This window comes from Meriones unguiculatus, chromosome 2 (assembly GCF_030254825.1).
Source record: "Meriones unguiculatus strain TT.TT164.6M chromosome 2, Bangor_MerUng_6.1, whole genome shotgun sequence".
Classification (NCBI taxonomy): Eukaryota; Metazoa; Chordata; class Mammalia; order Rodentia; family Muridae; genus Meriones; species Meriones unguiculatus.
In genome coordinates, this window is record NC_083350.1 from 76,948,934 (window position 1) to 76,975,767 (window position 26,834).

The 26,834-nt window shown below is 49.1% G+C and overlaps 1 protein-coding gene across 2 annotated transcripts in view; it reads left to right on the forward strand.

Moving 5' to 3' along the window:
* The first annotated feature begins 303 nt into the window (after positions 1-303).
* The window catches only part of Iqgap3 (IQ motif containing GTPase activating protein 3), a 44,355-nt gene continuing 17,824 nt past the window's right edge, over positions 304-26,834 (forward strand). For both annotated transcript variants that reach the window (XR_009589905.1, XM_021637702.2), the window contains exons 1-21: positions 304-376; positions 3,612-3,699; positions 7,045-7,201; positions 8,071-8,148; positions 10,858-10,934; positions 11,627-11,694; positions 11,780-11,893; positions 12,091-12,269; positions 12,664-12,742; positions 13,407-13,570; positions 14,362-14,449; positions 17,566-17,729; positions 19,515-19,672; positions 20,849-20,970; positions 21,051-21,214; positions 22,695-22,785; positions 23,598-23,765; positions 23,869-24,008; positions 24,088-24,258; positions 26,466-26,549; positions 26,707-26,778. Coding sequence is in view for 1 of the 2 variants with exons in the window: in XM_021637702.2 (XP_021493377.2) it covers positions 340-376; positions 3,612-3,699; positions 7,045-7,201; positions 8,071-8,148; positions 10,858-10,934; positions 11,627-11,694; positions 11,780-11,893; positions 12,091-12,269; positions 12,664-12,742; positions 13,407-13,570; positions 14,362-14,449; positions 17,566-17,729; positions 19,515-19,672; positions 20,849-20,970; positions 21,051-21,214; positions 22,695-22,785; positions 23,598-23,765; positions 23,869-24,008; positions 24,088-24,258; positions 26,466-26,549; positions 26,707-26,778 (2,463 nt within the window). In the remaining variant the exon portion in view is untranslated. The remainder of the gene's footprint in view (positions 377-3,611; positions 3,700-7,044; positions 7,202-8,070; positions 8,149-10,857; positions 10,935-11,626; positions 11,695-11,779; positions 11,894-12,090; positions 12,270-12,663; positions 12,743-13,406; positions 13,571-14,361; positions 14,450-17,565; positions 17,730-19,514; positions 19,673-20,848; positions 20,971-21,050; positions 21,215-22,694; positions 22,786-23,597; positions 23,766-23,868; positions 24,009-24,087; positions 24,259-26,465; positions 26,550-26,706; positions 26,779-26,834) is intronic.

Sequence of the window (26,834 nt, forward strand, 5' to 3'; positions counted from 1 at the left end):
TAACAGCTCTAGTCTAGAACACGTATATCACTGTATTTGTCACCTAGTTCAGTGTATAACACCAAATAGCACACAGGGAGTCCCGGGAATTCTATAGGAAGTGGGATGGGTTAATGAAAGGAAAGGCAGCAGCAGAGACTAATTGAAAAAGCCAGCTGAGCAGTGGCGTGCTGGGAGAAAGAGCAAATAAAGGAATTGCCCAAAGCTACAGCCCCACCTGTAAGAGGAACTACAAAACCCAGGATTCTCTACAGCACGACCGGAAGCGTCCAATCCCGGTGTGACCGCAGTGAGGGGCGGTGTCCCAGCGGCGGGAGATTCAAAACTGGCTGAAGGAACATGGAGCGGTGTGAAGCAGGCCGGGCTCGGACAGGCTGTGAGTGCGGGAAGGATCTGAGGGAGGAGCAGGGGGCTGCTGTTGGGGTCTGGCCCTCGCGGGAGCACGGCTCTGTGGGGAGTGGACTGAAGTGTGCGCAGGGGAGCCGAGCTGCAAACCTTCAAAGGGCTCTCTTCCCGCATTCCCAGGTTCTGGGGGCCCAGGGTCGGGGAATGTAGATGATCTAGATGGCCCCTTAAAATTCGGCAGTCACCATACTTGCCAAAGGGTGCCAAAGGACGGGACTCCGCGTAGAGACAGTGCCTCCCAAACTACTTACTGGTCGCTAATCACCTGGTCGCTTGTTTAAAAAGCAAAACCTGGGGGCCGGACTGCTGCCGGCTCCGGTAATTCCAGCCGTGGGAAGGTGGAGGCTGGAAGTCAAGAATTCACGTTCGTTCTTAGCTGCAGAGTACCTAAAGGACAGCGCGGGCTTCCTAAAACACAGCTTTCTTGGAGTGGAACTCGATTTCGTGGGAAGGGCTGAAAGGATTCCACCTGATCGGCTGAGTGAAAAACAAAACCTGCTTTTTCTCTTTATCCCCTCTCCACTAAATACAAAGAGCAAAATCTGTGTCCACCCACCTCAAGAAGGAACGCTTGTTTCGCGAGAACCGTTTTGTGGTTGTTTTGGGTTTGTATTTGAGACACTGGGGGTGGGTGCGCGAGCGCGTGTGCTTGCTCAAGGCCCCGCCCATTCCATCTCACTGAGCTCATAACTCTGAAGTGATGTCATTCACTTACTGGTTTATTTTCCACTCTTGAACAACCAGCCCTTGTTCTTTGTAAACTTCCTCAGAGGAACCCGTGGCTTTTTCTGCCGTTGGCCAGCACTCCAAATCTGTATTTGGAAGTGAGTGAGTTTGAACTTTATTAACTGCCAATTCAAATAAGCCCAGCCCTTCCTGAAGTCATACTTCAGGATATTCAAAATGAGGAAATAGGATAAAGAGTAAAAATTACTGTAGTGCCCGGTCAAGGGCATACTGACCAAGCCGTCTCTTGCATGTTCTCTGAGCTCATTTGTTTGTTGTGTGAACAGTTTTCCCCTACCCTGTGTTGAATTTTATGTTGTGTTCCCCATGAAAAACAGAGAGATGGAGAGGTATAAAGACTGGCTAAAGCAGACTAGGATTGCTATCTCATTTAAGGCATTTCCTGTTCATGAGTTTGGAGGTCAGAGTTGTTATCTACATTTTGTTTAACTTGAGGATTACTTTCCTCAGGTGAGAAAAAGGAATGATGATGGTACCTGTGTGACCTTTTAAAATTCTCTTTGTCCTTCCGTTTAATCTCAAGTGTGTAGTGTGGATTGTTCTATTGGACCGCCTGTCCCTGCTCCAACCTGCTCGTTATCCGTGCCGCTCAGACAGAACAGTTTTCTTCCTCTGCTATACTGAGGTCTTATTCATGACCTGTAATTGCATCTCTCACTTGGGTTGGAGTTGTTCACTTACATGTTTTTCTCTCCTAATAATTGTTGCATTATGATATTAGTAGGGGCCTTTTTTAATACCCGTCCTAGAACCCAAACAATTGACACAGAGACCTATTAGATTTATTCAACAAGCTTTTTTTTGTTTTGGTTATTGATTTTTCGAAACAGGGTTTCTCTGTGTAGCCTTAGCTGTCCTGGGCTCACTTTGTAGACTAGGCTGTCCTGGTCTACAAGACCAGACAAGACAGAGATCCGCCTGCCTCCACCTTACTCAACAAGCTCTAAGCTCTGTAACTAGGCAGACGTTCATCTATCTGACTCAGCTATGCTAGTCTGCCTGCTTCCCAGCCACGCGCCTGTTACTTACCACCTCAGGCTGGCCTTGGCTGCTGTTCTATAGCTCTCTGTCTTCATGGCGCTTTCTCTCTCTCTCTCCCTCCCTCCCTCTTTTTTCCTTCTCTCCACCCCTAGGATAGGAAATCCAGTCTTCCTCTCTCCTCTGCCCAATTATTGGCTGTTCAGCTTTTTATTAACCAATCAGAGATAATTGGGGAGCACTGTTTATCACAACAGTGATACAGGAGATTCTTCAATAATGACAGCGCCAATGTCCCAACTGCAACCTGATCTCTGGGCACAGAAATCAGCATCTGAACACATGGTGTACAAGGCCAGTCCCCAACAAATAATAGTCTCTGTTTTGTTTTGTTTTGTTTTGTTTCTCTCTCTCAGCTTTTTTAGTTATATAGTGTTTTGCCTGCATGCCAGAAGAGGGCACCAGCTCTCACTATAGATGGTTATGAGCCACCATGTGGTTGCTGGGAATCGAACTCAGGACCTTTGGAAGAACAGCCAGTGCTCTTAACCTCAGAGCCCTCTCTCCACATGTGTGATGTTTTTGCCGGTGTATGTCACGTATTGCATGCATGCCTGTGGAAGCCAAAAGAAGGCATCAGATCCGTGGGACTGGAGTAACAGGAAGTTCTAGAGACACCACATAGGTGTTGAAAATCGAACCCAAGTACTCTGGAAGAGTAGTCAGTGGTTTTAACTGCTGAGCCATCTCTCCAGCCCCCATGTTTGTATTTTCGTTCTTTTCTTTTTGAAAGCCAGGTTTCACTATGTAAACCTAGCTGTCCCAGAACTCACTCTGTAGCCCAGGCGTGCATCAAACTCACAGAGATCCATCTGTCTCTGTCTCCCCAGTGCTGGGATGAAAGATGTTTGCCACCACGCCAGGCTTGTATTGTAAGGGCAGAGGTTCACTAGCCCAGAGCCCGACAGAAAGGCATTGCATGAATGAATGACTGTGTCAGTCATGCATCTACCGGCGCACTGTGACAGCACATCCCTGAGAAGTTACCGCTCAGTGAGGGGGACAGTGGGGAGCTACACGCCCAAACAGGGAAGGCTCTGGCTAGCCCTTCTGCTGCCACTGAAGGAGGGTCATGAGGCAGATGTGAGGAAGAGAAAGACAGGGAGACAGCCGCAGAAGAGAGAAGGAAATGTCTCTGGCAAAGAGGGATGCTCCTTGATAAGGGGTACACTGGGAAAAAGAGCGGGGACACAGCATGCTTCTGTGTTCTGAGGAAGATACCGAGGGAATGCATTCAAAAGCAGCTGCAGAACTGAGGTCCCTATTTTTTAAGATTTATTTTATTTTTATTTATGTGCATTTCTGTGTGTGTACACCTTGTGTGCATGGGTGCCCACAAAAGCCGGAAGAGGGCATTGGTTCCCTGAAGCCAGGATCCCTCCTAATGCTGCATCCCTTCACTGTCTCCCCTCACACTTCAGATGAACGCCTCACTGCTGAGGAGATGGATGAGCAGAGGCGACAGAATGTGGCCTATCAGTACCTGTGCCGGCTGGAGGAAGCCAAGCGGTAAGCAGGGTCCTTATGGTCCAATTTTACTCCCTCCCTATTCTACACACCTGTCCCCAAAGCAGATGCAAACAGGCAAGGGGCTATGCAGTGTGGAAGGGCAAGTTAAAATAGTTCTGTCGAGCCAGGCATGGTGGTCTGGTGGTCTACACCCTGTAACCTCAGTGCTTAGGAGGTAAGAGGATAAAAAGTTCAAGGTGAAAGCCCGGTGTGGAGGCAAGCTTTGAGTTTCAGGCAAGACTGGTCTACAGAGTGCTGTCACACAGAGAAGCACTGTCTCAAAAAAAAAAAAAAATTCAAGGTCAACAGTGAGGGAGGTGGCTTGGCTAGTAAAGTGCCTGCCACGCAAGTATGAAGCCCTGAGTTCAGATCCACACACACAGCGCACATAAACACCAGGTAGAGCAGCATGTGCCTGTAACCCAGTGCTGGGAGACAGGCAGCAGGCAGAGCTAGAAAATGTATTAGCTGGCCAGCTTAGCCAATCAGTGGACTCTAGGTTTAATGCCCCCAAAACTAGCATGGGGGCTGGAGAGATGGCTCAGAGGTTAAGAGCACTGACTGCTCTTCCAAAGGTCCTGAGTTCAATTCCCAGCAACCACAGGGTGGCTCAACCATCCATAGTGAGATCTGGTGCCCTCTTCTGTCATGCAGGTGTACATGCAGGCAGAACTCTGTATACATAATAAATAAATAAATCTTTAAAAAAAATAGCATGGGAAGTGATCAAGAAAGATACTTTACATCAACCTCTGCCCTCTGCATGCATGTGTACACACATACGTACACAAATATACATACAAAGTTCAAAGTCAGCCTGTACTACATAGCAAGCCTGAGGCCAGCCTGGAGTTCATGTAAAGCCTGTTTCAAAAAAAAGAAAAAGCCAGGCGTGGTGGTACATGCCTTTAATCCCAGCACTCAGGGAGGTAGAGACAAGTGGGTCTCTCTGAGTTCAAGGCCAGTCTGGTTTACAAAGCAAGTCAGGACAACCAAAGCTACACAGAGAAACCATATCTGTTAAAACTGGGGGGGAAAAAAAAAGACAGAAAAGGCCACTAGTAGTGGCACATTCCTTTAATCCCAGCACTCAGGAGGCAGAGGCAGGCAGATCTCTATGAGTTAGAAGCCAGCCTAGTTTACAGAGCTAGTTCCAGAACAGCCAAGGCTATACAGAGAAATCCCATCTCAAAAAATAAATAAATAAATAAATAAAAGTCAGAAAAGAAAACTAGCATACTCTGTTTTCTAGGGTAAATCCCAACCATTATAGATCCTTTTTCTTTATACCCTTCAATATATAGTTCTACAGTCTTTGAGTACCTGTTTACCTACCACACTATCATAACATCTAACTAAATTATCTGTGAATCCTTGGGAAATTAGGAATTAGGCCATTTTCCAGTGTCACTCCTTATGTAAAAAGAAAAATCTGCTTTTATGTAACAGAGTACCATGTACAATGAATATGTACAGTGGAAATTTAAAAAAAATTAATTTAAAATTTTTTTTAAAAAGAACTAAATCTTTTTAATTAAAAAAAAGAAAAGAAAAGAAAAAAAGAAAGAAAAAGAAAAAAAAATCTAGCCAGGTGGTAGTAGTGTAGGCCCTTAAATGGGAGACAGGCAGATGGAGCTCGAGGCCTCTCCGGTCTATAGAGCAACTTCTAGGACAGCCAGGACTACTCAGAAAGACTCTGTGTCAATACCTGAAGACTCTGAAAGCTTGCATGTGACACTTGCCTCTGAGGCCTTCAGCCAGGAGCACCTGCCCACCCCCTTCCTTCCTTTCTCGCTTTGTTTCTTTGTGTGTGTGTGTGTGCTCCTGACCTTTTTAGGAATCTGGATCACTTTTCCTGCCATTTCAACTTGTGCCTCCAAGCTCTCCATTTCCTAAAAATAGATGTTGGCTCTTAAAAGCTTGATTAGTAGCCAGGCAGTAGTGGTTCTCAGCTTTAATCCCGGCACTTGGGAGACAGAGGCAGGTGGATCTCTGAGTTCAAGGCCAGCCTGGTCTATAGAGGAAGTTCCAGGACAGCCAGGGCTAACCTGGAAAAAACCCGTCTTGAAAAACACAAAATAACAAAACAAACAAAAAATACTAAAGTCTTGATTAGCTTTGGGTTCAGTAGACATTTGATTTCCTTTAGAGGTCTCTCACTGAACCCGGCAGGCTGGTCAGATTACAGATGCTTGTGGCCATGACTTGGGGTTTCATGTCGGTGCAGGGCACTTGAGCTCAGGCCTCCAAGCCTGTGCAGCAAGCGCTCTGACCTGTTGAGCCGTTTCCCCAGTCCCTTTTTCTTTTCTTTAAATTTATTTAGTTTAACTTAATGTATGTGGGTATTTTGCCTACATAGATGTCTGTGCATCCTGTGCATATCTGGTGCCACTGGAGGCCAGCAGAGGGCATCAGATCCCCTGGAAGTGGAGATACAAACAGTTGTGAGCTGCCATATGGGTGCTGGAAGAAACCAGGTCCTCTGGAAGAGCAGTCAGTACTCTTAACTCTGAGCATCTCTCCAGCCCCCTCTCTTCTTTTTATTCAATAGTCTATTTTAATGTTTTACCAAAAGAAGGTAGCAGACAGGAAATAGGTGTCTAGCGGGAACAGCATGAAGCAAGGTATGCTGGCTCTCTTTGGAAACATACTATATATAGACCTCAGCATCTAGAGATTCTACCTAAGGAGCCATGGTGCTTGTCTTGTATAGCCAACAGCAGTTAAATGCATTTACATTCAAGCATGCTCAGAATCACCAGCTCACCAACATGGCAGCTTCCCACTGAAGCCAGGACTACTAGTGATGTTAGCTTTGTTTTTGCAGAATCCAGTTGAGTCAGGGGTGAAGTGAGGGGGATGGGTTGGAAAGTGAGCCTATGACTCTGTCCCTTGTCTTGTTCCTCTTCCATCAACCCACAGGTCCCTAAAACCCTCATTATCCTCAGAACTGAGTCATTTGTGAACTGTAGGAATCTTTCTGTCAGACATGAGCTTTCTGTACCTAAGGTTTCAGAACCATACAGAATGAGAGAAGTGGCAGGCTCCATTTGGTCTGAGTCGGGTATGTAACCAGACAGGGTAAGAGTCTGACTCTGCCTCCTTGAAGACAGGCAAGTATGGGAGCCACTCAGGGACACTTTCCAGGGTGAATGAGGCAAAGGGTTGGCTTGCTGAGGCATCTGCGGCAGGTTGTGGAAAGTGGAAACAGTGAGGCAATAGGAAGAGAGGGGAAATTTGGGTAGGGAAGGAATGATGTGTCAAATCTCTTGAGGGATGGGTGGGTCCTACAGGTACAGGACCTCTGTGGCCTGCCAGTGGGTAAGAAGACTCTCCTGTTCACAGCTGGATGGAGGTGTGCTTGAAGGAGGAGCTTCCTTCCCCGGTAGAGCTGGAGGAGAGCCTCCGGAATGGAGTGCTACTGGCCAAGCTGGGCCACTGTTTTGCACCCTCTGTAGTCCCCCTGAAGAAGATCTACGATGTGGAACAGCTGCGGTACAAGGTGGGCACAGTGCAATTAATCCCCCTTAACCTCTCCCTCCCAAAATGCCCCTTCTCAGCAATGAGGGTATGTAACTTAAGAGTCTGTATGAGCCGGACTTTGGTGGTGACACCTTTAATCCAGTACTCAGGAGGCAGAGGCAAGTAGCTCTCTTGTTTTGAGTTTAAGGCCAGCCTGGTCTACAGAGTGACCAGGACAGCCAAGGCTACTCAGAGAAAACCTTTCACCAAAAAAAAAAAAAAAAAAAAAGGTCCATATATGATCACTTTTTGTTGTATTTGTCGTCTTTTTGAGACAGGGTTTTTCTGTGTAGCCTTGACTGTCCTGGACTCACCTGCCTCTACCACCCAGAGTGCTGGAATTACAGGCATGCGCCAGCACTCCTGGCCATATGTGTCACTTTTGAGTATGAAAAAGGGTACAAATAATTTGTACTGAGACAGAATGCATTTATTAGTATCCCTGCCAGGTGGGTGCTTCTAACAGAAAGGGGCATCACTGCATGGGCCTAAGGTGCCCCGGGGTACTAATGGCCTGGAGGTTTTTCTCTTCACAGTGCACACTCCAAGGCTTATGGGCTTTGCCACCCTGAAGGGCTTCCTGGGCATGTGTCTCTTCTTTGTGCGCTAGCTAGCCCAAGCCTTTTGTCCTATGCCAGCTTGAAGTCTTACTGTGCTGCCCTCCCCTGTGCCTTCCTTTTCATTGTCCAGCGGGGTCATCTACCTGTCCGTGGTGGCTTCAGCAGTTTTTCTGTTTCATGGGGAGGGGGTCACAGGATAGGCCCTTTGGCTCCTCCTACCCTTCTTCCCCTGAGTTCACCTATAGGGGCTCCTGAGAACTGCAGACAGTGTCTCTTTTCTCCCTTTCAGGCGACCGGCTTGCATTTCCGGCACACAGACAACATCAACTTTTGGCTTTCTGCGGTGGCCCACATCGGTCTGCCTTCGGTAAGATGGGATGATTGTCTGTCTGATCTAGAAGAGTTCCTTGGGGCTGTGTGCCTCTGAACTAGATTGCTCGGTCTCTGCCTTCACCCCCTAGGGATGAAAGGAGGGAAGGTCTCTTGGGCTGAGGCGTGTCAGTACTGTCATGTAGTGGGACCCCATAGAGTATAGCTGTGTGCGTGCTAGGCGTCCTCCCACCAGAACTGCAGAGTGAAGCACGAGCCTGCCATGTTCTCAGGGGGGAGAGCTCAGGCTGGGGCCTTGTCTCAAGACCCTCCTGTGCTCATATGTCCTTTCTCCTGGGAGTCCCAGTTTCTTCCTAATCTAGAAAGTATAATATAATGTTGGTAGAAGAATAACAGGACCTATGCAGATTCCCTTTGCAAAGCACTATAAAATTAAGGCTTGGTAGGATTCTTCAGTGTATGGGTCCTTCTGCGTTCCTTCCCTGTAGAAGATAACAATAAAAACATGAGGTAAGATGGCTTAGCAGGTAAAGAAGTTTACTGCTAAACTTGACAAACTGAGTTCAATCCCCAGGTACCATATGGTGGAAGAAGAGAATCAATGCCTGAAAGTTGACCTCTGACATCCATACACAAACAGACACACACACACAAGGAAGCAGAAGCAAAGAGAGACATTTTGCTGGGTGTGATGATGCAAATCTGTATTTCCAGCACTTGGGAAGCTATGAGAGCAGGGTCAAGAGTGTGAGGGCACATTTTATAGTGAACCCTTTCTCAAAAAAAAAAGGCTTGTCCTGGTGGCCCAGGCCTTTAATCCCAGCACTTGGGAGGTGGAAGCAGGTGGACCTTTGTGAGCTCACAACCAGTCTGCTCTACATAGAGACCCAGCCTCAAAAAAGAAGGGAGGGAGGAATGGACTAGGTAGGTTAAGAACAGGGGCTGAGCCAGGAGCCCCAAAAAAAGAAAGGGAGGGAGGAATGGACTAGGTAGGTTAAGAACAGGGGCTGAGCCAGAACAGGTGCCCTTTAATCCCAGTCCTCGGGAGGCAGCGGCAGGTGCCTCCCTGTGGGTTCAAGGCCAGCCTAGTCTACAAAGACAGCCAGGGCTCTTGTTACACAGAGAAACTCTGTCTCCAAAAAACAAAAGCAAGAGTTGCCTTTGCAAAGGATCACAGGTTCATTCCCAGCCCCTACATCAGGAAGCTCACAATTGTCTGCAGCTTCAGCTTCAGGGTGTCCAATGCCTTCTTCTGGCCTTAGTACACACTTGCGTGCAGATAGTGCCCATACAGTCAAGCAAGCATATTCTCCTCTCTCTCATAAAGAGAGAGAGAGAGAGAGAGAAGAAAGAAAGAAAGGAAGGAAGGAAAGAAGAAAGAAAGGAAGAAAGAAAGAAAGAAAGAAAGAAAGAAAGAAAGAAAGAAAGAAGAAAAAGAAAGGAGCTGTACAGTGGTTAAGAACACTAGTTGCTCTTCCAGAGCCTGGGTTCGATTTCCAGCACACACACAGTGGCTTACAACCATCTGTAATTCCAGTCACAGGGCATCCAATGCTGTCTTCTGCTCTCTGTTGGCCCCAGACACACATGTGATACACAAACATGCATGCAGGCTAAATACCCATACACATAAAAAAAAAGTCTTCAAAAAAGGAAAAGTCAGTCTAGGGCTGGGGGCATAGCTCAGTGGTAGAGCGCTGTACGTGTGGGAAACCCTGGACTCCTCCCACTTTTATAGAAAAAAGCACATCTTTGCTTTCAGCATTCAGTATGATAAGGTAGGAGGGTTGGGAGTTTCCAGGCAGGGTCTGGGTTATTCAACAAATTTGATGGAAGCTTGGGTTACTTGGTGAGACCTGTGTCAAAAAAAGGGAAAGAGATGAAGTGTACTTACTGTACTCACAGAGGACTCAGGTTCAGCTCCCAGCATCTGCACGGTGGGTCATAAACATCTGGGACTCTAGCTCCAGGGACCCCTAGTCCCTCTTCTGATCTCTGCAGGCACCAGGCAGGCATGTAGTACACATATTCTACATAGAGGCAAGACACTGTTCACATGAAAGAAATAAAGCTTTTTTTTTTTTTTTAAGCAAAAGAGACATTTTGGTGGGAGACGAGGGGCAGGGGGCTTATGCTGTGTCAGTGAAACTGGGCTGGCTCTCTAACTTTGGTCCCTTGTTAAGAAGCTGGATGTAGCGTAGGATGTACTAAGCTTAGGTTTCTGGTCTTTTTTTTTCTTGATAAGTTTTACTTTTTAATTAAAATTTCTATTTAATAAATTTCCATTTCATTTAAATTTTAATTTTTTATGATTTTTTTTTTAATGTATATTGGTGTTTTGCCTGCATGTGTGCCTATGTGAGGGTGTCAGATCCCCTGGAACTGGAACTACAGACAATTGTGAGCTGCCCTGTGGGTGCTGGGAATTGAACCTGGGTCTTTTGGAAGGGCAGCCAGGTCCCTGAGCCCCCTGAGGTCTCATCGGGGGGCCAGCTGATGCAGAACAGTCTGTGACTCTGGAACTGTCTGGGTCTTGGCTTTGAAGCCTTTTTTACAGTGGGCCAAATGGGAATGGTTATTGAAACTGACTGAGAAGCCTGGGCTGTGGGCGCTCACAGCTCTGGTTGAGAGAGGGATGTGTTGCTCAGCATGAGCCTCCGTTCCTGCGCCAGCGTGGAAGCCTTACTGCACTGCCAGCTCCTGTGCTGTGCCTCCCAGTGTACAGTAACTGTGGTTTCTCCTCTAGATCTTCCTCCCAGAGACCACGGACATCTATGACAAAAAGAATATGCCTCGGGTGATCTATTGCATTCACGCCCTCAGGTGAGAACCCCTGGCTTTGTCAGCCAGCTTCCTCTGAGTGGATCAGTCAGGACCAGTAACGTAGAAAGGAGGGAGGGTAGCCAAATGAGCAGTGCATGGGTGTCTACATCCAGGTGTATGTTTGTGGGCACACTGATGCGTGAGCCTTGTAAATGAAGGAACAGCAGGGTAAGGGCCTTAGTTGTGACTGGAACAGAGATGAATCAGAGCCAGGCCCCATTGAGGGCATCATGTGCAAGCCACTTAGTGGAAGCAGGGAAGGCTGCTGGGTTCTGGTCACAGGCAGGTGTTCCAGCTGGCCAAATCAGAGAATGGGACTGGCCAGTTCCTGGCTCCACATGTCATCTCTTTACGCCTTCCCTTTCCATGCCCTTTGCCTCCATTCCTGGCCTCAGTGGCTTTGTTTGCTGCAATCTTCCTCTTGCCCATCTCTACCCTGTGACATTCACGGCAGTGAAAAGTGTGGCTCCTCTGTGGAGCCATCCCAGCTAGAGAGACTGCCTATGGCACCTTGTTCTGTTCTGTGGCACCTGTCTTGGCTAGCTATCCCTATGCGCTAGAGTGACTGGAGGGCAAGTGCTAGGAGCTCTTCACCTCTGGGTCTGGGTCCCCATCATCATTTCACACACCTATTTTGGACAAGGAGTAGAAATTAGATCTCAGTGTGTCCTAATACCATTTATTCTTCCCAGCCTCTTCCTCTTCCGACTGGGGTTGGCCCCTCAGATCCATGACCTGTATGGGAAAGTAAAATTCACAGGTAAGCCAGCTCCTTCCTATTGTCCATACTAAACAGGGGTTTGGGGGTTTTGGAACTAATGTAGAGCACCTCTGTACCATTGCAGCTGAGGAACTCAGCAACATCGCCTCTGAACTGGCCAAATATGGCCTCCAGTTACCAGCCTTCAGCAAGATCGGGGGCATCCTGGCCAATGAATTTTCAGCCGATGAGGCTGCAGGTAGGGCTGGGCTCTGGTCTAGAATAGGATGTGGGAGTGTGGGAGGCATGGAGGCACTGCAAGCCTCATCGTCCTTGGGTGGGTTCTGGCACCTCGTACCCACAGGCAGAGAGGCCAGGCTCCTTGGCAGTACAGTGAGCTCTGCTCTGCTCTGGGTCCTTTCTGCCTTCTTGACCTTGTTCCCCTGTCCCTCCAAGTCCATGCAGCTATTCTTGCCATCAATGATGCAGTTGAGCGAGGGGTGGTAGAGGACACTCTGGTGGCTCTGCAGAATCCTCATGCCCTTCTGCAGAATCTTCAGGAACCTCTGGCAGCTGTCTACCAAGAGCTGCTGGCCCTAGCCAAGACGAAGAAGGCTGCCAATGCCAGGAACCATGTAAGGAGAAGCCTTGGGTTATAGGGCCAATAAGTTGGCAGGCCTGGGGAGCCTCAAGTAGAACTAGGACTGCAGTTTGTCCTGCCTCAGATAATTTCAGAGAAGCAGAGCAGGAGCCAGGGGTGATATCTGTAGAGCAGGAAGGCTGGAGAGAGGCTGGAGGGATGAGCCTTAGGAAGCTGAGGTGACTCTGGAATGAGGCATGAGATGAGGCTAGACTGGAGGATCCACAGGCTGATTGGCTTACTTGATGGTGCCTGGGGTTAGCCCACAAGTCCTCAGTCCTAGGCAGGCTACTCTTGGCCTAGCCGATGGTCTAGTGACGATGCAGAAGTGACAAGCGTAGGGAGGAAGAGAGTGCACTACCCCCTCTTTCTATACCTTGCTTTTGCAGGATGATGGTCAAGAACAGGATATCTACGAGTCCCACCTCACCCAGGCAGAGATCCAGGGCCACATCAACCTCGCCAATGGTAAGAGATGAATGGGAAGCTTGGAGGTAGCTGCTTTAACAAGCCCCATGGCCTTGTATGAGCCAGATCCTGCCCTGGGGAAAACTCACAGGCCAGGGACTGTATGTCCTGCTGTCTAGACACAGCAAAGAGGCCATACCAGGGAACTCCTGTGGAAATGGAGAACTACTAAGACAGAGGCAAATGGAAAAGCCTTTCAGCTCCCAGTGTGGGGATGGATATTTGGATTAGGGTTCTTCTGTAGGAAGTATAGCTGGGACACCTGTGGTCCCAGAAGTCAGGCAACCAAGGCCCACAAATTAAAAGTTCAAGACCTCACAGGGCCATATTGTGAAACTTTATCAAAAGGAAAGGAATTGGGAAGAAAGAAAAGTAGGGAATAGGAGGATAGATGGGGTAGGGAAGATGGTGGACAGAGGAGCAACTTGAAGGCTCATAATGAAAGAATGTTTGCTTGATAGGATCAGGGTATTCTCAGGGTCTGGGACAGTGAGAGAGAAGGGCTGTGAAGAGCAAGAGGATGTAGGCTGGACCACATGGGCCCTGTGTGTCAAGGTCAAGGACAGAGGCAACTTTTGGGAGGTAGGAAGAAGGCAGATTTCCAGGAACAGCTGTGGATGGTATCAGGTAAGCTTCACACACTTAGAGATTTTCTGTTTTTCAGTCCACTGGGCTCTAGAAGTTGTGGATGATGCTCTGGAGAGACAGAGTTCCGAGGCCTTGCTTGAGGCCCTTCAGGACCCTGTCCTGGGCCTGCAAGGGGTGAGAAGAAACTTGGCTGACTGGTACCTAGAACAACTGACTTCAGACAGAGAAGAGAAGTCTCAGGTCTGTTCTGGCCAGTACCTGTCTGCCTGTAGGGTGGGAAATGGCCTCTTATGTGCATGTCATCGCTGACCCCATATTTAAATGGCTGAGTCATACCCCCTCACACCCGAAAGCCTTGTGGACCAAACTGTCTGGGTCTCCTTAGCGTCCCTCAGACTGAGAGGGAAGGACCAGGCCAGTCCACAGGTAAGGATATGCTCCCCATTGCTGAATTGGGGTCTTGATTTATCAACTTTATTTTTAATTCTTTGACCCCGCTCATACATTTTTCGTGTATGTGTCTATGGTATGAATGTATGTCTCTATGTGTGTTCACATAGAGGGGGAGTTTGGCAAATGTGTGAGTCTGTGTATAGGAGGCCCAAAGTTGGTCTCAAGAACCCTCTTCAGTGCCTCCTCCACCTGATTCACTGAGGCAGACTCTCTTAATTGAACCCAGAGCTCACCAATGTGACTAGTCCCACTAGCCAGCTTGATTTGGGAATTACGGGCAAAATTTGCATGGCTTCTAAAGATTTAAACTCTAGTCTTCTTGCTTACCTGGTAAGTACTTTAACCGGGGAGCCATCTCTCTAGCCCTTAATTCTTTGACATAATGTTTGATATTATTTATACTTACATCTTGAGTGTTGTTATTTTAGTGTTGTTAAAAAGAAATTAAAGTTAGAGTACTCAGGTTAGGTGGACCAGATCCATCTACGTAAGGGAGAGGCAGGACTAAGTGCTGGCAGGTTCTAAAGCATGTTCATGGCCTGGGAACTCTCTTTTACTGTGCCTCTGCCCTCTTGCAGGAGCTGGGCCTGGTGAGTCTTTTAGAAAAGGCAGAGATCCAGGCTGGTGTGGCTGCAGCCAATGAGAAGGGTGATAAAGAGCAAGCCAGTAAGTCATCTCCAGGTGGGGGCTGAGGGCGGGTGTCTGCTGGCTCTTGGAAGTGTATCTTGCCCTGTAGTGATAGTTCTGGAATTTTGATTTTGTTATAAGAATATATTTTTGTTTTAATTCCAGGTCTGGGGATATGGGCTGCTTCGTAGCAACTGACTATGATTTGTCTCATGTTCTAGCAGACGTGTGGTTTTGCCAGCTATAGATAGCTCCTGTGATAGTGTGATGTTTGGAACTCTGGAAAATTTTCAGAGGGTATATAAATGCTAAAGTTCCAATAGGTGAGCTTGGTTGTTGGTAGTTCGGGGGGTTGGTTGTAGTTTCTTAGTAGTTGTGCTCAAAGAAGAAACAAAGATTTAGACTGAAGGATCTCCCCACCCCATCCTTGTCTATCTAGTGACAGGGGGGGACACCTGGGTGATAAAGGGTGGGCAAAGAAGACACCACAAAGCAGCAGAGACCCCTACATTGCCCTTTACTGGCATATGCACTGGACAAGGCAAACTGCTGTCCAGTTCCAAGCTTAACAAAGAACTTTACCCTTCATGCCCTCTGACCTCTGCACCCCTGGAGGGACATCGGATGAAGGATAATGACATCTTGCTACCAACCAGAACTAGGTTCCCTCTGGGGACTTGGCCTATAATTTTGTGTCTACCGTTTATATTTCTTTGGCTTCTGAAATGTGATTTCTCAGGTAAGGAAAAAACACATCCTAATTCAGTGTTCTTAAAAAAGAAAATTATAGGGGCTGGAGAGATTAAGAGCTCTCAGAGGTTAAGAGCACTGGCTGTTCTTCCAGAGGTTCTGAGTTCAAGTCCCAGAACCCACATGGTGGCGACCATGAGTGCCCTCTTCTGGCGTGTGGGTGTACATACATAATAAATAAATCTTAAAAAAAAATTATATGCAAGGCTGGAGGACACTTGTTCTTGCAGGGAACCCGGGTTCAGTGCTTAGCACCTGCATCGTGGTTCACAGACATCAGTAGCTACAGTTCCAGGGAATCCAAACTGAGTCTGATGCCTTTTCTGACCTCTGTAGACATGAGACCCACATGGTACACAGTGTACACACACACACACACACGTGCATGTATGCATGCATGCACAAAAAAGCGCTCCACCTGGATGATAAAAGAAATCTAAAAAATTAAAACAAAAAATTATATGCAAATATAATTGTGTATGCAAGGTGTGAATGAACACGGCAGCAGCTGGCTCAGTTTTGCTTCCACGTCAGGCTTGAAGTGAGGCCATTCACAGGCTCCGGCTGCTCTCGGCTGCGCCTGGCCCATGAGCCTCTTGGTTCCTGGTGTTGCCAGTGTGCACGGGCGGCTCTCAGGAGAAAGGCCGCATCTCTCCAGTCTCGGTTCTTGTTTTCTGAGATGGGATCTTACTGTGCCGCTCACACTGGCCTGGAGCGCAAGTTGCTGTTGTTACCTCAGCCTCCACGGTGCGTGCCACAGCGACCACACTCAGCGGGCTCGTCCTCTCGGTGGAGGAGCGCCTTTAGTCTCAACGCTCCGGAGGGAGAGGCAGGTGAACTCAAGACCTCTTGAGTCAAGGCCAGCCAGGGCTGCATAGAGAAGCCCTGCCTCAAAAAAAAAAAAAAAACAAAAACAGGGTTTATTTGTTTTGTGTGTTTATGTCTGAGTGATTTGCCTGAATTGTGCACTGTATGCATGCAGTGCTCATGGAGGCCAGAAGAGGGCATCAGATCCCCTGGAACTGGAGTTATAGATGGCTATGAGCTACCATGTGGGGTCTAGGAACAGAGCCCTGCCCACATGGAGTGTCTGAGCTGCTGAGCCATCTCTCCAGCCCTGGCTCTTTCATTCTCTTATTTACTTACTTACTTACTTACTTACTTTTTATTACGTACATTTGGTGTTTGGCATACATGTGCATCTGTGTGAGGGAGTCCAATCCACTAGAATTTGAGTTACAGACCAGACAGTTGTGAGCTGCCACGTGGGTGCTGGGAATTGAAGCAGGGACCTCTGGAAGAGCAGCCAGTGCTCCTAAACACTGAGCCATGTCTCCAGCCCCAGGCTCTTTCATTCTTTCTCCCACACTTTGGTTCTATCCCTTGGGCCTAGCAGATGCGACATTGTAGGTGTTCTCTTCCCCTTGCTTTCTCTCACTCTCTTTCTTTTTGTTTGGTTTTTTGAGACATGGTTTCTTTGTAGCCTTGGCTGTCCTGGACTTGCTTTGTAGACCAGGCTGGCCTCAAACTCACAGCGATCTGCCTGCCTCTGTCTCCTGATTACAGGCATGTGCCACCACCACCTGGCCTCCCTTGCTTTTCAGCTGACATTTCACCCAGTGCAGCTGAGCCACACAGGCTGTTCTTCCTTGATTCCTTCCCAGCCCCTGGCCTCTGGGCATCCGGATAACATTTCCCCCTCATTTCACCTGTCAGAAGCAGGTATAACATCTCCAGAGCTGTCTCCTAGGCTTCTCTGTAAAGTCATTGCGTGTTCCCAGTCAGAATCCCTCCCCTCAGCCCTGCCGTAGCACTGGGGTGGGGCCACTTCTACTGTGGCCTCTACAGCTGGGCACTGTACCTCTTTTCGTATCCTTATTTCTCCTCACAAGATTGTGTGCTCCTTGAAGCCAGTGTCCATTTCTACTGGCATTTCTGCTGCCCCAGAGTGTGTAAACTCTAACCACACTTGTGTGCTCTGGCCCCTTTTAGTTTCCTCCACCTGCTGTAAATGGAGCTAGCTCTTTTCTCTGCACTGTCACTTGGGTTTGGTCCCTAGAGCCCTTTGACTCACCTTATCTTAGCTATGCACCGTTGCCACCTGTCAATCTTGTTCTCGCTGCCTTAGGAACTCACTGCGGCTGTGACAGCCGCTTTCTTCTGCTTTCTAAGCTGTGCAGCTCCTGGCCTAATACACCACCGTTCACTGAGCCTCTCTTTTAAAGCGCCCCATCCCCCTTTCCTCTGGAACATTTAGAAATGCATTTTGAATCTGGTAGAATGGCTTTCTAGAAGTGTGACAAAGCCATTTCCCTCAGAGGTCCCCACAGAGCCTGGTTGGTAAGAACAGCCCAGATGGGAAGGAGCACTCAGCCTGTGTGGCTTCTTGCTGTCCTCCTCTGCAGTGCTCCAGGCTGTGTGGAGGATCAACAAAGCCATCCAGAGGGGAGTGGCCGCTGACACCGTGAAGGAGCTCATGTGTCCTGAAGCCCGGCTGCCCCAAGTGTACCCGTTAGCTTCTGCTGTGTACCAGCAGGAGCTGGCTGTGCTCCAGAAGCAGCAGCACGGGGTAAGCTCTGGGGGCCCGGCGCAGCTGGGGGACAGAGATAGCTGGTCCTTTCTTGGCCAGAGATTAGAATGGTCGGGGCTGTATCATGGCAGCCAGTGGCTACACACACTGTGCTGGCAGCAGCCCTACCAGGTAAGCGCTGGCTTCCCGCTTAGCGGTGAGGAGCGGGGACACAGAGGTTGAGCACTTCCCTGCCCAGCTGACTGGCAGGACATGCTTTAACCACCAGGCTGTCCCACCTCACTTCTGGCCACACAGCTCTTCTGACAGTGAGGCATGTTCCTTGCTTAGGGTCATCCCTGTCAGCTGCAGGAGTTAGGATACACCCAAGGGGTCAGGCAAAGGTGGGGAAAAGAGTAAATGATGGGGGACTGGAAAGATGGCTCAGTGGTTAAGAGCACTGGCTGCTCTTCCAAAGGATCCAAGTTCAATTCCCAGCACTCACATGGCAGCTCACAACTGTAACTCCAGTTCAAAGGGATCTGACACCTTCACCCTGGTGCTCATAAAATGAAATAAATTACTTAAAAAAAAAAAAAGAGTAAATGATGTAGGTAGAAGATGATTTTATAGGAGGGACCAGGAAAATAGAGCAAACGGTGCTGGAGGAAGTCTGGGAAGGCTGCCTAGAAGAGACTCAGAGTGAATCCCTCCAGCAGCGGGTGTTCACAGAACATTTACTCTGGACACGACCTGTACACAGCACTGTCTTCAGCAAGGGCAGGTGACAACAGCTAAGTAATTAGACACCAGAAGCACTAAGACATGGAAGCAGAGTGTTGAAGATTGTGGACTTGAGAGGTCACGGGTCAAATATAGCTACTTCCTAGATACGTGACACTGGTATTTACTTCCTCAGTTTTTCATAAACGGTGCCAATCTCACAGGATTGTTTCAAGGACTCTGTGAGTCAGTATATGTGCTTAGAGAAGCACCTAGCAAGTAAGTTTTAGCTGCCATTCCTGTTATTTGCAGCTCTACTGCAGAATACAGGTGTTTGAGGAGAAGCAGAAAGAGAGCCAAGGCCTCATATGTATAGCCTTGCATGAGGTGGTCCTTGCTCTTTTCTGCCCGGGGCCTTGTTTAGTTCTGTCTCTGTCTGACTCTGTCTCTCTCTGTCTTTTTTGGTGTCTTCAGACATGATCTCACATAACTCATGCTGGCTTTGAACTTGTTATATAGCTGAGGATGGCCTTAAACTCCTGATTTTCCTGCCTTTGCCTCCTGAATACTGGGCCCACAGGCATTCATTCCTACAACTGGCTTCCTGCAGTTTTTGATATGACATGGGGACCAGAGGCTGTTGGCAAAGGTCACATGTCAAGTGGGGGCGCGTAGCTGCAGAGGAGTGACATGAGCAGCCATGTGAGTCCACACTCTGCCACAAGTGCACATTTGTGTACACTTGAGCCACAAGCGGAGAAAGCTTTGAGTTGGTTCCTCCCAGGCCATCATAATGGAGCTGCAGCTCCATTTCACCCACATTACTGGCCATAGGCTTGGGTGGGAAATAGGACTATTGATGGCGCTACCTCATTGGCTTTTATGGAAATTAAGGTGTGACTTCTTCATGGTTGTGTTCACAGTGACATCCCCAGGTATAAAGTACAAATGTTGTTGTTGGGTGTCTGCATCCTAGGTGCTGAGCATGAGTTCTGCTAGTGGATGGATGTAGCCCAGGTGTGGAGCATGAATGGGTTTGTGGAGTAAATGGAGCTCCTGGCACTTGGGAATGGAGAGCTTGGGGAAGGCTGGCCCCGACAGGACCCCAACTCCCCTCTGCAGGAGCTGGACCAGGAGGAGCTCTTTGTGGCTGTGGAAATGCTTTCGGCCGTTGTTCTGATTAACCATGCTCTGGAGGCTAGAGATACCTGTGCCTTTTGGGAAAATCTGGCGAACCCTGCTACTGGCCTGGCCCAGGTAGAAGAAGAAAATACCCAACGGTGAGTGAGAGAGCTTTAGCCACATGTCAGAGGTGAAAGGATAGCATTATGTGGCTAGCACTGGACAAGCAAACCTGTCTGATGCCCATTCTTAATCCCAGCCCCTTGTTTTATTCACAGTTGCCCCTCCTGGGTTTCTCCCCCAGTGGGGAACACAAGCTCATCTCCCTTCCTTTCATTTTGTTCAGAACAAATGTTTGAGCGCCTACATGCTGCCAGATGCCATTCTAGGTGTTGAAAACAGTAACTAAAACCAAATCCCTGCTCTTGGCAAGCATCTACACAAGCAGGAGTCATGATCTGATGGGCCAAACAAAACAGGACAGAGTGGGAGTGGGGCAATTTTCCTAGTCACAGAATGAAGTTAGAGGTAGCATCATGTGGAGAAAGACAAAAGGAGTCTGAGCTATTCCCATGATGCTCTTCAGGACAGGAGAGTACACTCACAAAGCCTCAGGAAGGGCTTGGGAATAGCTCGGTGGTAGAGTGCTTCCATGGCATGTGACTACAAAGAAGGTGGAGGGACCAAATAGAGTGAAGCAGGGAAGGAGCGGCTGACAGAGACCAGCACACGTCCCCAAGCCAGGAGTATCCAGCAAGGAAGGAGCCCAGTGAAGGACCTGCCTTACCAAGACCATTGTAGCTGCAGTGCTAAGACGCTACCGCAGGGCCTGGGCCCAGGCAGAGCAGCAGGATGCCGTTTAGGCATGCTGCTAGGTCCATGGTGGATGCAGGAGGGATGGGCTTGGTGGCAGAGGGAGCCCAGTGGGAGAGGACTTGACAAATGCTTATCCAGAAGGGGCAGGCTGAGGCACTGATAGACTTGGGAGTTCAGAAGTGAGCTGGGGTGTTTCGGATCCTGACTGGCATTCAGGAGGAGATCCTTGGAAGTCCTCAGGGCCTTTGAGGGATGAAAGTATGCTTTGGGGACTCATTAGCGAAAGTCAGTAAAGGCCTGGGGAGTGCTTGAGATCTGGGGTGTGAAGCTGGAAGGCTCCAGGTTACACACAGGGAGCTTGGAACAGTCTCTGAAGGGAGAAGAGACCCTGGATATTATGATGGCCTGGGAGGAACCAACTCAAAGCTTTCTCCGCTTGTGGCTCAAGTGTACACAAATGTGCACTTGTGGCAGAGTGTGGACTCACATGGCTGCTCATGTCACTCCTCTGCTGCTAGCTACTTTGATGCCCTGGTGAAGGTGCGGCAGCTTCGAGGAGTGGATAGAGCCTTCTTGAGCTGGAATGACCTGCAGGCTGCTGTGAGCCAGGTCAATGCACAGGTCCAGGAAGAAACAGATCGTGAGTGGCCCCTCAGACGATCCCACCCTTCCCTAAGTCTCCAGTCGGGGGGCTGCTGCTCATGTAAGTGTCTTCCTCAGAGGTCCTCGCCATCAGCCTCATCAATGAGGCTCTGGACCAGGGCTGTCCTGAAAAGACGCTGTCTGCCCTGCTGCTTCCAGCGGCTGGCCTGGAAGATGTCAGCCTTCACGTTGCACCTCGGTATCATCTTCTCCTCGTGGCCGCCAAGAGGCAGAAAGTCCAGGTAAGGTCAGGGAGAGATGGCCAGGTTAGTTGCCCCAGCAAGAGGGTCAGTGGATACAGTCCCTTCCCCAGGTGAGGCACAGGCAGGATTTGGTTGTTGTGGGAAAGTGTGGACTTCATTCCACAACAGTGTGGGGAAAGAATAGACCTCAAGAGTCTAGATCCACCATTCTGCTCCCCAAGGGTCACCTGGTCCTGAGCAATCCCTCAGTACCCCTTGGGTAGGTACTTATCTGTAAAACACTATATGATCTGCTTCGTGGTGCAAATCACTGAGCTAATGAAGGAGTGGGGATTTGACTTGACACATCCTGAGTCGTATGGCAGCAGAATGACCTGAGACCTAGGTCCCTGAGCCATATGATTGAGCTGCACCCTATAGTCTCACCCAGCACTTACTGAGTTTTCACTCAGTGCCAAGTATTGCTTGATGTGCCTCACATGTCATTGGTGAAGCTGGAGAGGCGACTCAGAGGCTTCAGAGTGTCTGAAGTAAACCCAGGTTCAGTTCCCAGCACCCACAGATACAGAGACAGGGGTCTAATGTGCTCTTGAGGGCCATTGTATTCAACATCCTCATACCTCCACCAGATACATACACATATACCTAATTAAAAAGAAAGTATTTTAAAAATTAATTTATAAAAAAAAAGTCTTAGGAGCTGTAGCTGGTAGCTCCCAGCTACAGTGAGTCTGAGGTTGGCTTGGGCTACAGATCCCATTGGAAAGAAAAGACAGGTGGGCACCTGTCACATAGTCAGTGCTCAATAAAATGTGAGTTTACAGAGTTTGTTTCTGATGAGGAAAGGAGAGCATGGAGTGGGATTGAGTTTCAGACTGACCACAGCAAGCGCTGGCTTACCTGACCTGTGTACACACAATCTTCCTACTACTTCTTGGTGATAAGAAATGTGTAGCCAGAAGGAGAAGTACAGTCAGTTCCAGGATCTGGCTGAGGGCTGTGAATTAGGTAGACGGATATGGGAGGGCTGTGGGGTAGGTGTCCCCAGACACGGCTGGCAATAGAGCTATTAGAAGGTACTGAGGGTAGGAAAGCAGTAGAGAGTCCCAAGGCCAAGCTGAGACGATGCTGAGGACTCTGAAAGCAGAAAAGAGCCTTCTCGGGGCTGGAGAGATGGCTTAGAGGTTAAGAGCACTGTCTGCTCTTCCAGAGGTTCTGAGTTCAATTTCCAGCAACCACATGGTGGCTCACAACCATCTATAGTGAGATCGGGTGCCCTCTTCTGGCATGTAGGTGTATATGCAGGCAGAAACCTGTATAAATCTTTAAAGAAAAAAAAGAGCCTGGCAGCCTTCCAAGGGAGCCACAGGGTCATGACCCACGGGACAGGAAGAAGGGAGCAGAGAAAGCCTTCTCCGATGCCCCAGTGTCTGCTAGTACCTTGGTTCCTGTACTGGGCTTGTGGTAGCCTATGGGTACCAGTTTGGGGTCTTGTCTCTTTTCATCTTCTGCATGCCAGGTGATGGGAGATCCTGGAGCTGTACTGTGGCTGGAGGAGATCCGCCAGGGAGTGGCCAAAGCTAATGAGGACACGAACACAGCACACAGAAGTAAACGGCCAGGCACCGGGAGGGCGGAGTGGAGCTCAACGGCATGCAGGGAGGGCCTCACCCCATCTCTATTTAACCATGGGAAACATCTCAGTTAGCTTTCTACTGCTGAATAAACACTATGGCTAAAAGCAGCCTGGAGAGGAAAGGGTTTATTCAGCCTGCACTTCCACATCATAGTCCACCATTGAAGGAAGTCAGGCCAGGAACTCAAGACAGGAACCTGGAGGCAGAAACCAAAGCAAAAGGCATGGAAGGGTGCTGCTCACTGGCCTGCTCTTCATGGCTTGCTCAGTTTGTTTTCCTATATACCCCAGGATCACCTTCCCACACATAATACCATCCACAGTGGGTTTCCACATCAACCATTAGTCAAGAAAGTGCCCCACAGCCTTGCCCATAGGCCAGTCCATCAGGGACATTTTCTCACTTAAGATTCCCTCTTCCCAGTTATGTCTAGATTTGTGTCAGATTGACAGAAACCAACAGGCACATAGAGGCAGGACAGAATTGGAGCAAGAGGGTCCTTTGACTACAGGGTAGATTTCCTGAGACACAGCTGAGCAGGAAATAGTCAAGAGTTTAGAACACACCCCCTGTAGGAGCCCTTCCTTGACTGCCACCCCTTCTGCTCAGGCAGTTGCCTGCTGCTGCTTCCCATATACAGGCAGCTGTGCTACTCTCGACACTGCCTATCCCCTCTGCCAGCCATGGTGGTTCTATGTGTCTCCTGCATCTGACCCTACTGGACAGGACAAAGCTCATGAGAGGGACCCCAGAAGCACTGACTTTTCTCTCCTGATGCCCATCAGGAGCCCTTGGTGTGGCTGCCATCAATCAGGCCATCAAGGAGGGCAAGGCTGCCCAGACAGAGCGGGCGTTGAGGAACCCCAACGTGGCCCTTCGAGGGATAGTTCCTGAATGCGCTAATAGCTACCAGCAGGTGCTGGAAGGGGCAATGGCAAAGAAGCGATGTCCTGGTAAGTAATGGTCCTGGCCTAACCTTCCTCCATGCTGCCTGCCTTGCTTCCTCTGAGCCTTACTTGAGTCTCTTACTTGAGGCTTACTTGAGTCTCTCCTCAGGGGACGCAGCCTTCTGGGTTCAACATGACATGAAGGATGGCACGGCCTACTACTTCCATCTGCAGACCTTCCAGGGTACCTGGGAGCACCCTCCCAGCTGCCACCTCAATACCTCCCATCTAACCTGGGAGGAGATTCAGGTTGTCAGGGTTCTGGCCAGGGTGCGTGGCGGTGTGTGGGAAGAGGCTCCTACCCACCAAAGGACTCCTGTCTCCACAGTCAAACATCACCAAGGTCACCACTGCCCATGATCGCCAGCTGCTCTGGAAGGCCAATGTGGGCTTTGTCATCCGGCTCCAGGCCCGTCTCCGTGGCTTCCTTGTTCGCCAGAAGTTTGCTGAGCGTTCCCACTTTCTGAGAACCTTGCTTCCAGCCGTCATCAAGATCCAGGTGGCAGCCTTGGCTTTTCCCCATGCCTGGGAAGATTGGAATTCCAGGGTGTCCCCTTCCTTCCTTTGCCCTGGACAGGGTTAGGATGGTTCTTGGGCCTCTGGGCAACAGAGGTGAAAGGTGTGGGCTCTGTAACCAGGCTACTGTGGTTTGAAGCCCAACTCCCTGAGCTTGTAAGCTATTCTTTCTGTTTGTGCCTCAGTTTCCTCCCCCACCCAAAAAAAATGGCAATGGCAGTACCACTTTACAGGGTAGTGAAGATGGTTTAATAAGACAATGTTTGGAAGGTTTGTGTACAGTAAAAGCAGGACATAAGCACCAGTAACTGGTATCATCGTCACCATCTGGGAAGAGTGAAGTGAAATTCAAACATCAGGAAGAGGCTGTCTCTGGAGCATGAGTTGTGAGGGATGGCCCTGAGCCAGGCAGAATGGGAGTCTACCCATTCCTGCAGGACGTTAGCAGCTACTGTGTGGTCCTCGCCAGTGGGCATTCCATTCAGTTTTTCTAGCAAGGCCCATGTGGGGCTGACCAGTGAGGGGTTGGGGTGGGAGACTAGCTGGGAAGGTGGCCAGAGCACACGGTGAGGTAGAAAAAGGGGAAGCTTCCCTTGCCCGACGTGACGTGGAGAGCCTCATGGGGTTGCAGACAGTGTAAAGATAATTTGTTTAATAAGCATCCCTGGTGCCCAGTACCTACAAAGCGTGCCCCAGTGTACAGGGCAAGGTTGGGAAATAGGCATGGAACCTGCAAGTGAGTAGCCATGTCTCTCCCTTTCAAGAGCTGATGTAAGGATGGCATTAGCTATGACAGGAAGGACACAAAGATTGATAACACTGGAGGACCAGAAGCTGTGGGTTGGCAGGTACCCCTGGCATGACCTAAGACTCTGGGCTCTGGAGTTGGCCTCCTGTTCTACTACCCTCTGATTAAGGCCTGTGAACCCTGCTCAAGCACTTGCAGCGTTCACTTCCTTCATAAGGACTCTTGCTTAATATATTGACTGGGAGGAATTAGGAGAAAGTTACATGTGAAGTGGAGTGTGGCAGGGACTCCCTCGATGACACCCCCTTGGATGCTGGTGTTGCCATTGGTCCCAGAACTCAGTCCTGGAGTGGCCAAGGCCACAGACTTGTCTGATTCCAGACTAGGGCACATGCCCATAGACAGAAGCAGCCTGGTGCCATGGCCACTTTCCTTTGTTAAAGTGATTCTCATCAGTGAGGCAGCCTAGATGCCCTCTGACAGACGAGACTCTCTCCTGACAGCTCTGCCTAGCATTGTCTCTCTAAAGTTCTCAGCACTGACTAATCCAGATTGAGGGATGTTTTGGTTTTGTTTGGTTTTACATTTATATATTTATAGTGCGTGTGTGTGTGTGTGTGTGTGTGTGTACATACATGAGGTCATGGTATGTACATTGAAGTCAGAGGACAACTTACAGGAGTTCTCTGCTTCCAGCATGTGGGTCCTGGAGATTGAACTCAGGTTGTCAGGCTTGGCTTACCCACTAAGTCATCTCCCTAGTATGGGAGACATGTTTTTAGGGATGAGTCTGTCAGGGCTGGCAGGTGTATGGGAGCATGGTGCATTCTCTGATGAAGCTGGTGAGCATCTGTACTTTATTAGTATTTTTGGGTCCATGTTTCACATTTGAGTTTCTGTGAGGAGGCGTTAGGGTACCTACTCTTAGTCTTTCTCATAAAGCAGGCAGACCTTTGAGAACAGGGCCGATTTCCTGTCCTCATTCCTTCTATCTCAGTTACTATTCCTTGCTGTGAAGAAACACCATGACCAAAGCAACTTAGAAAAGCCTTTACCTGGGGACTTGCTGAAACTGTCAGTTTCAGAGGGTTATGGTCATCAGGCAGGAAACATGGCAGCAGGCAGGTGATGGAGTAGTGGCTGAGAGCTTACATCTAACCCACAGGTTGGAGACAGAGAGAGTGGAACTAGACATGCTGTGGGTTTTTTAAACCTCAAAGCTCACCCCCAGTAACACACCTTCTCCAACAAGTCCACACCACCTAATCCTTCCTAAGCAGTCCATCATCTGGGAGCCAAACATTCAAATATATGAGACTACTGGGGAGAAGGGCATTCTTGTTCAAACCACCACATCATCCTACAGAGCCCATGATAAAGCTGTTTCCACTGGCCTCTGGAGCCCAAAGAGATCTGCTAGGGTTTCCTATTCTGCTTGGCAGGCTCATTGGCGGGGTTATCGACAACGGAAGACCTACCAGGAGCGGCTGCATTATTTTAAAGCAAACCTGGATGCTATAATAAAGGTAACCATAGTGGTTTAGATGGCTCCTTTCTCTTGAGGGATCCTCAGGGCTCTTTGTCATTCTCTTACCTCCCTGTGGCCTTGGAGTTGGCTGCATTAGCTAGGGTCTGAGGGTAGGTTTTGGCCTGATGTTCTGAAGGTAGTGTCTTTCCTCTCAGATCCAGGCCTGGGCCCGAATGTGGGCAGCCCGGAGGCAATACCTCAGGCGTCTGCGATACTTCCAGAAGAATGTGAGTGCTGTCCTATCATGCCTGTCTTTACTCATAAATCAAGCAAAGTGAGTAAG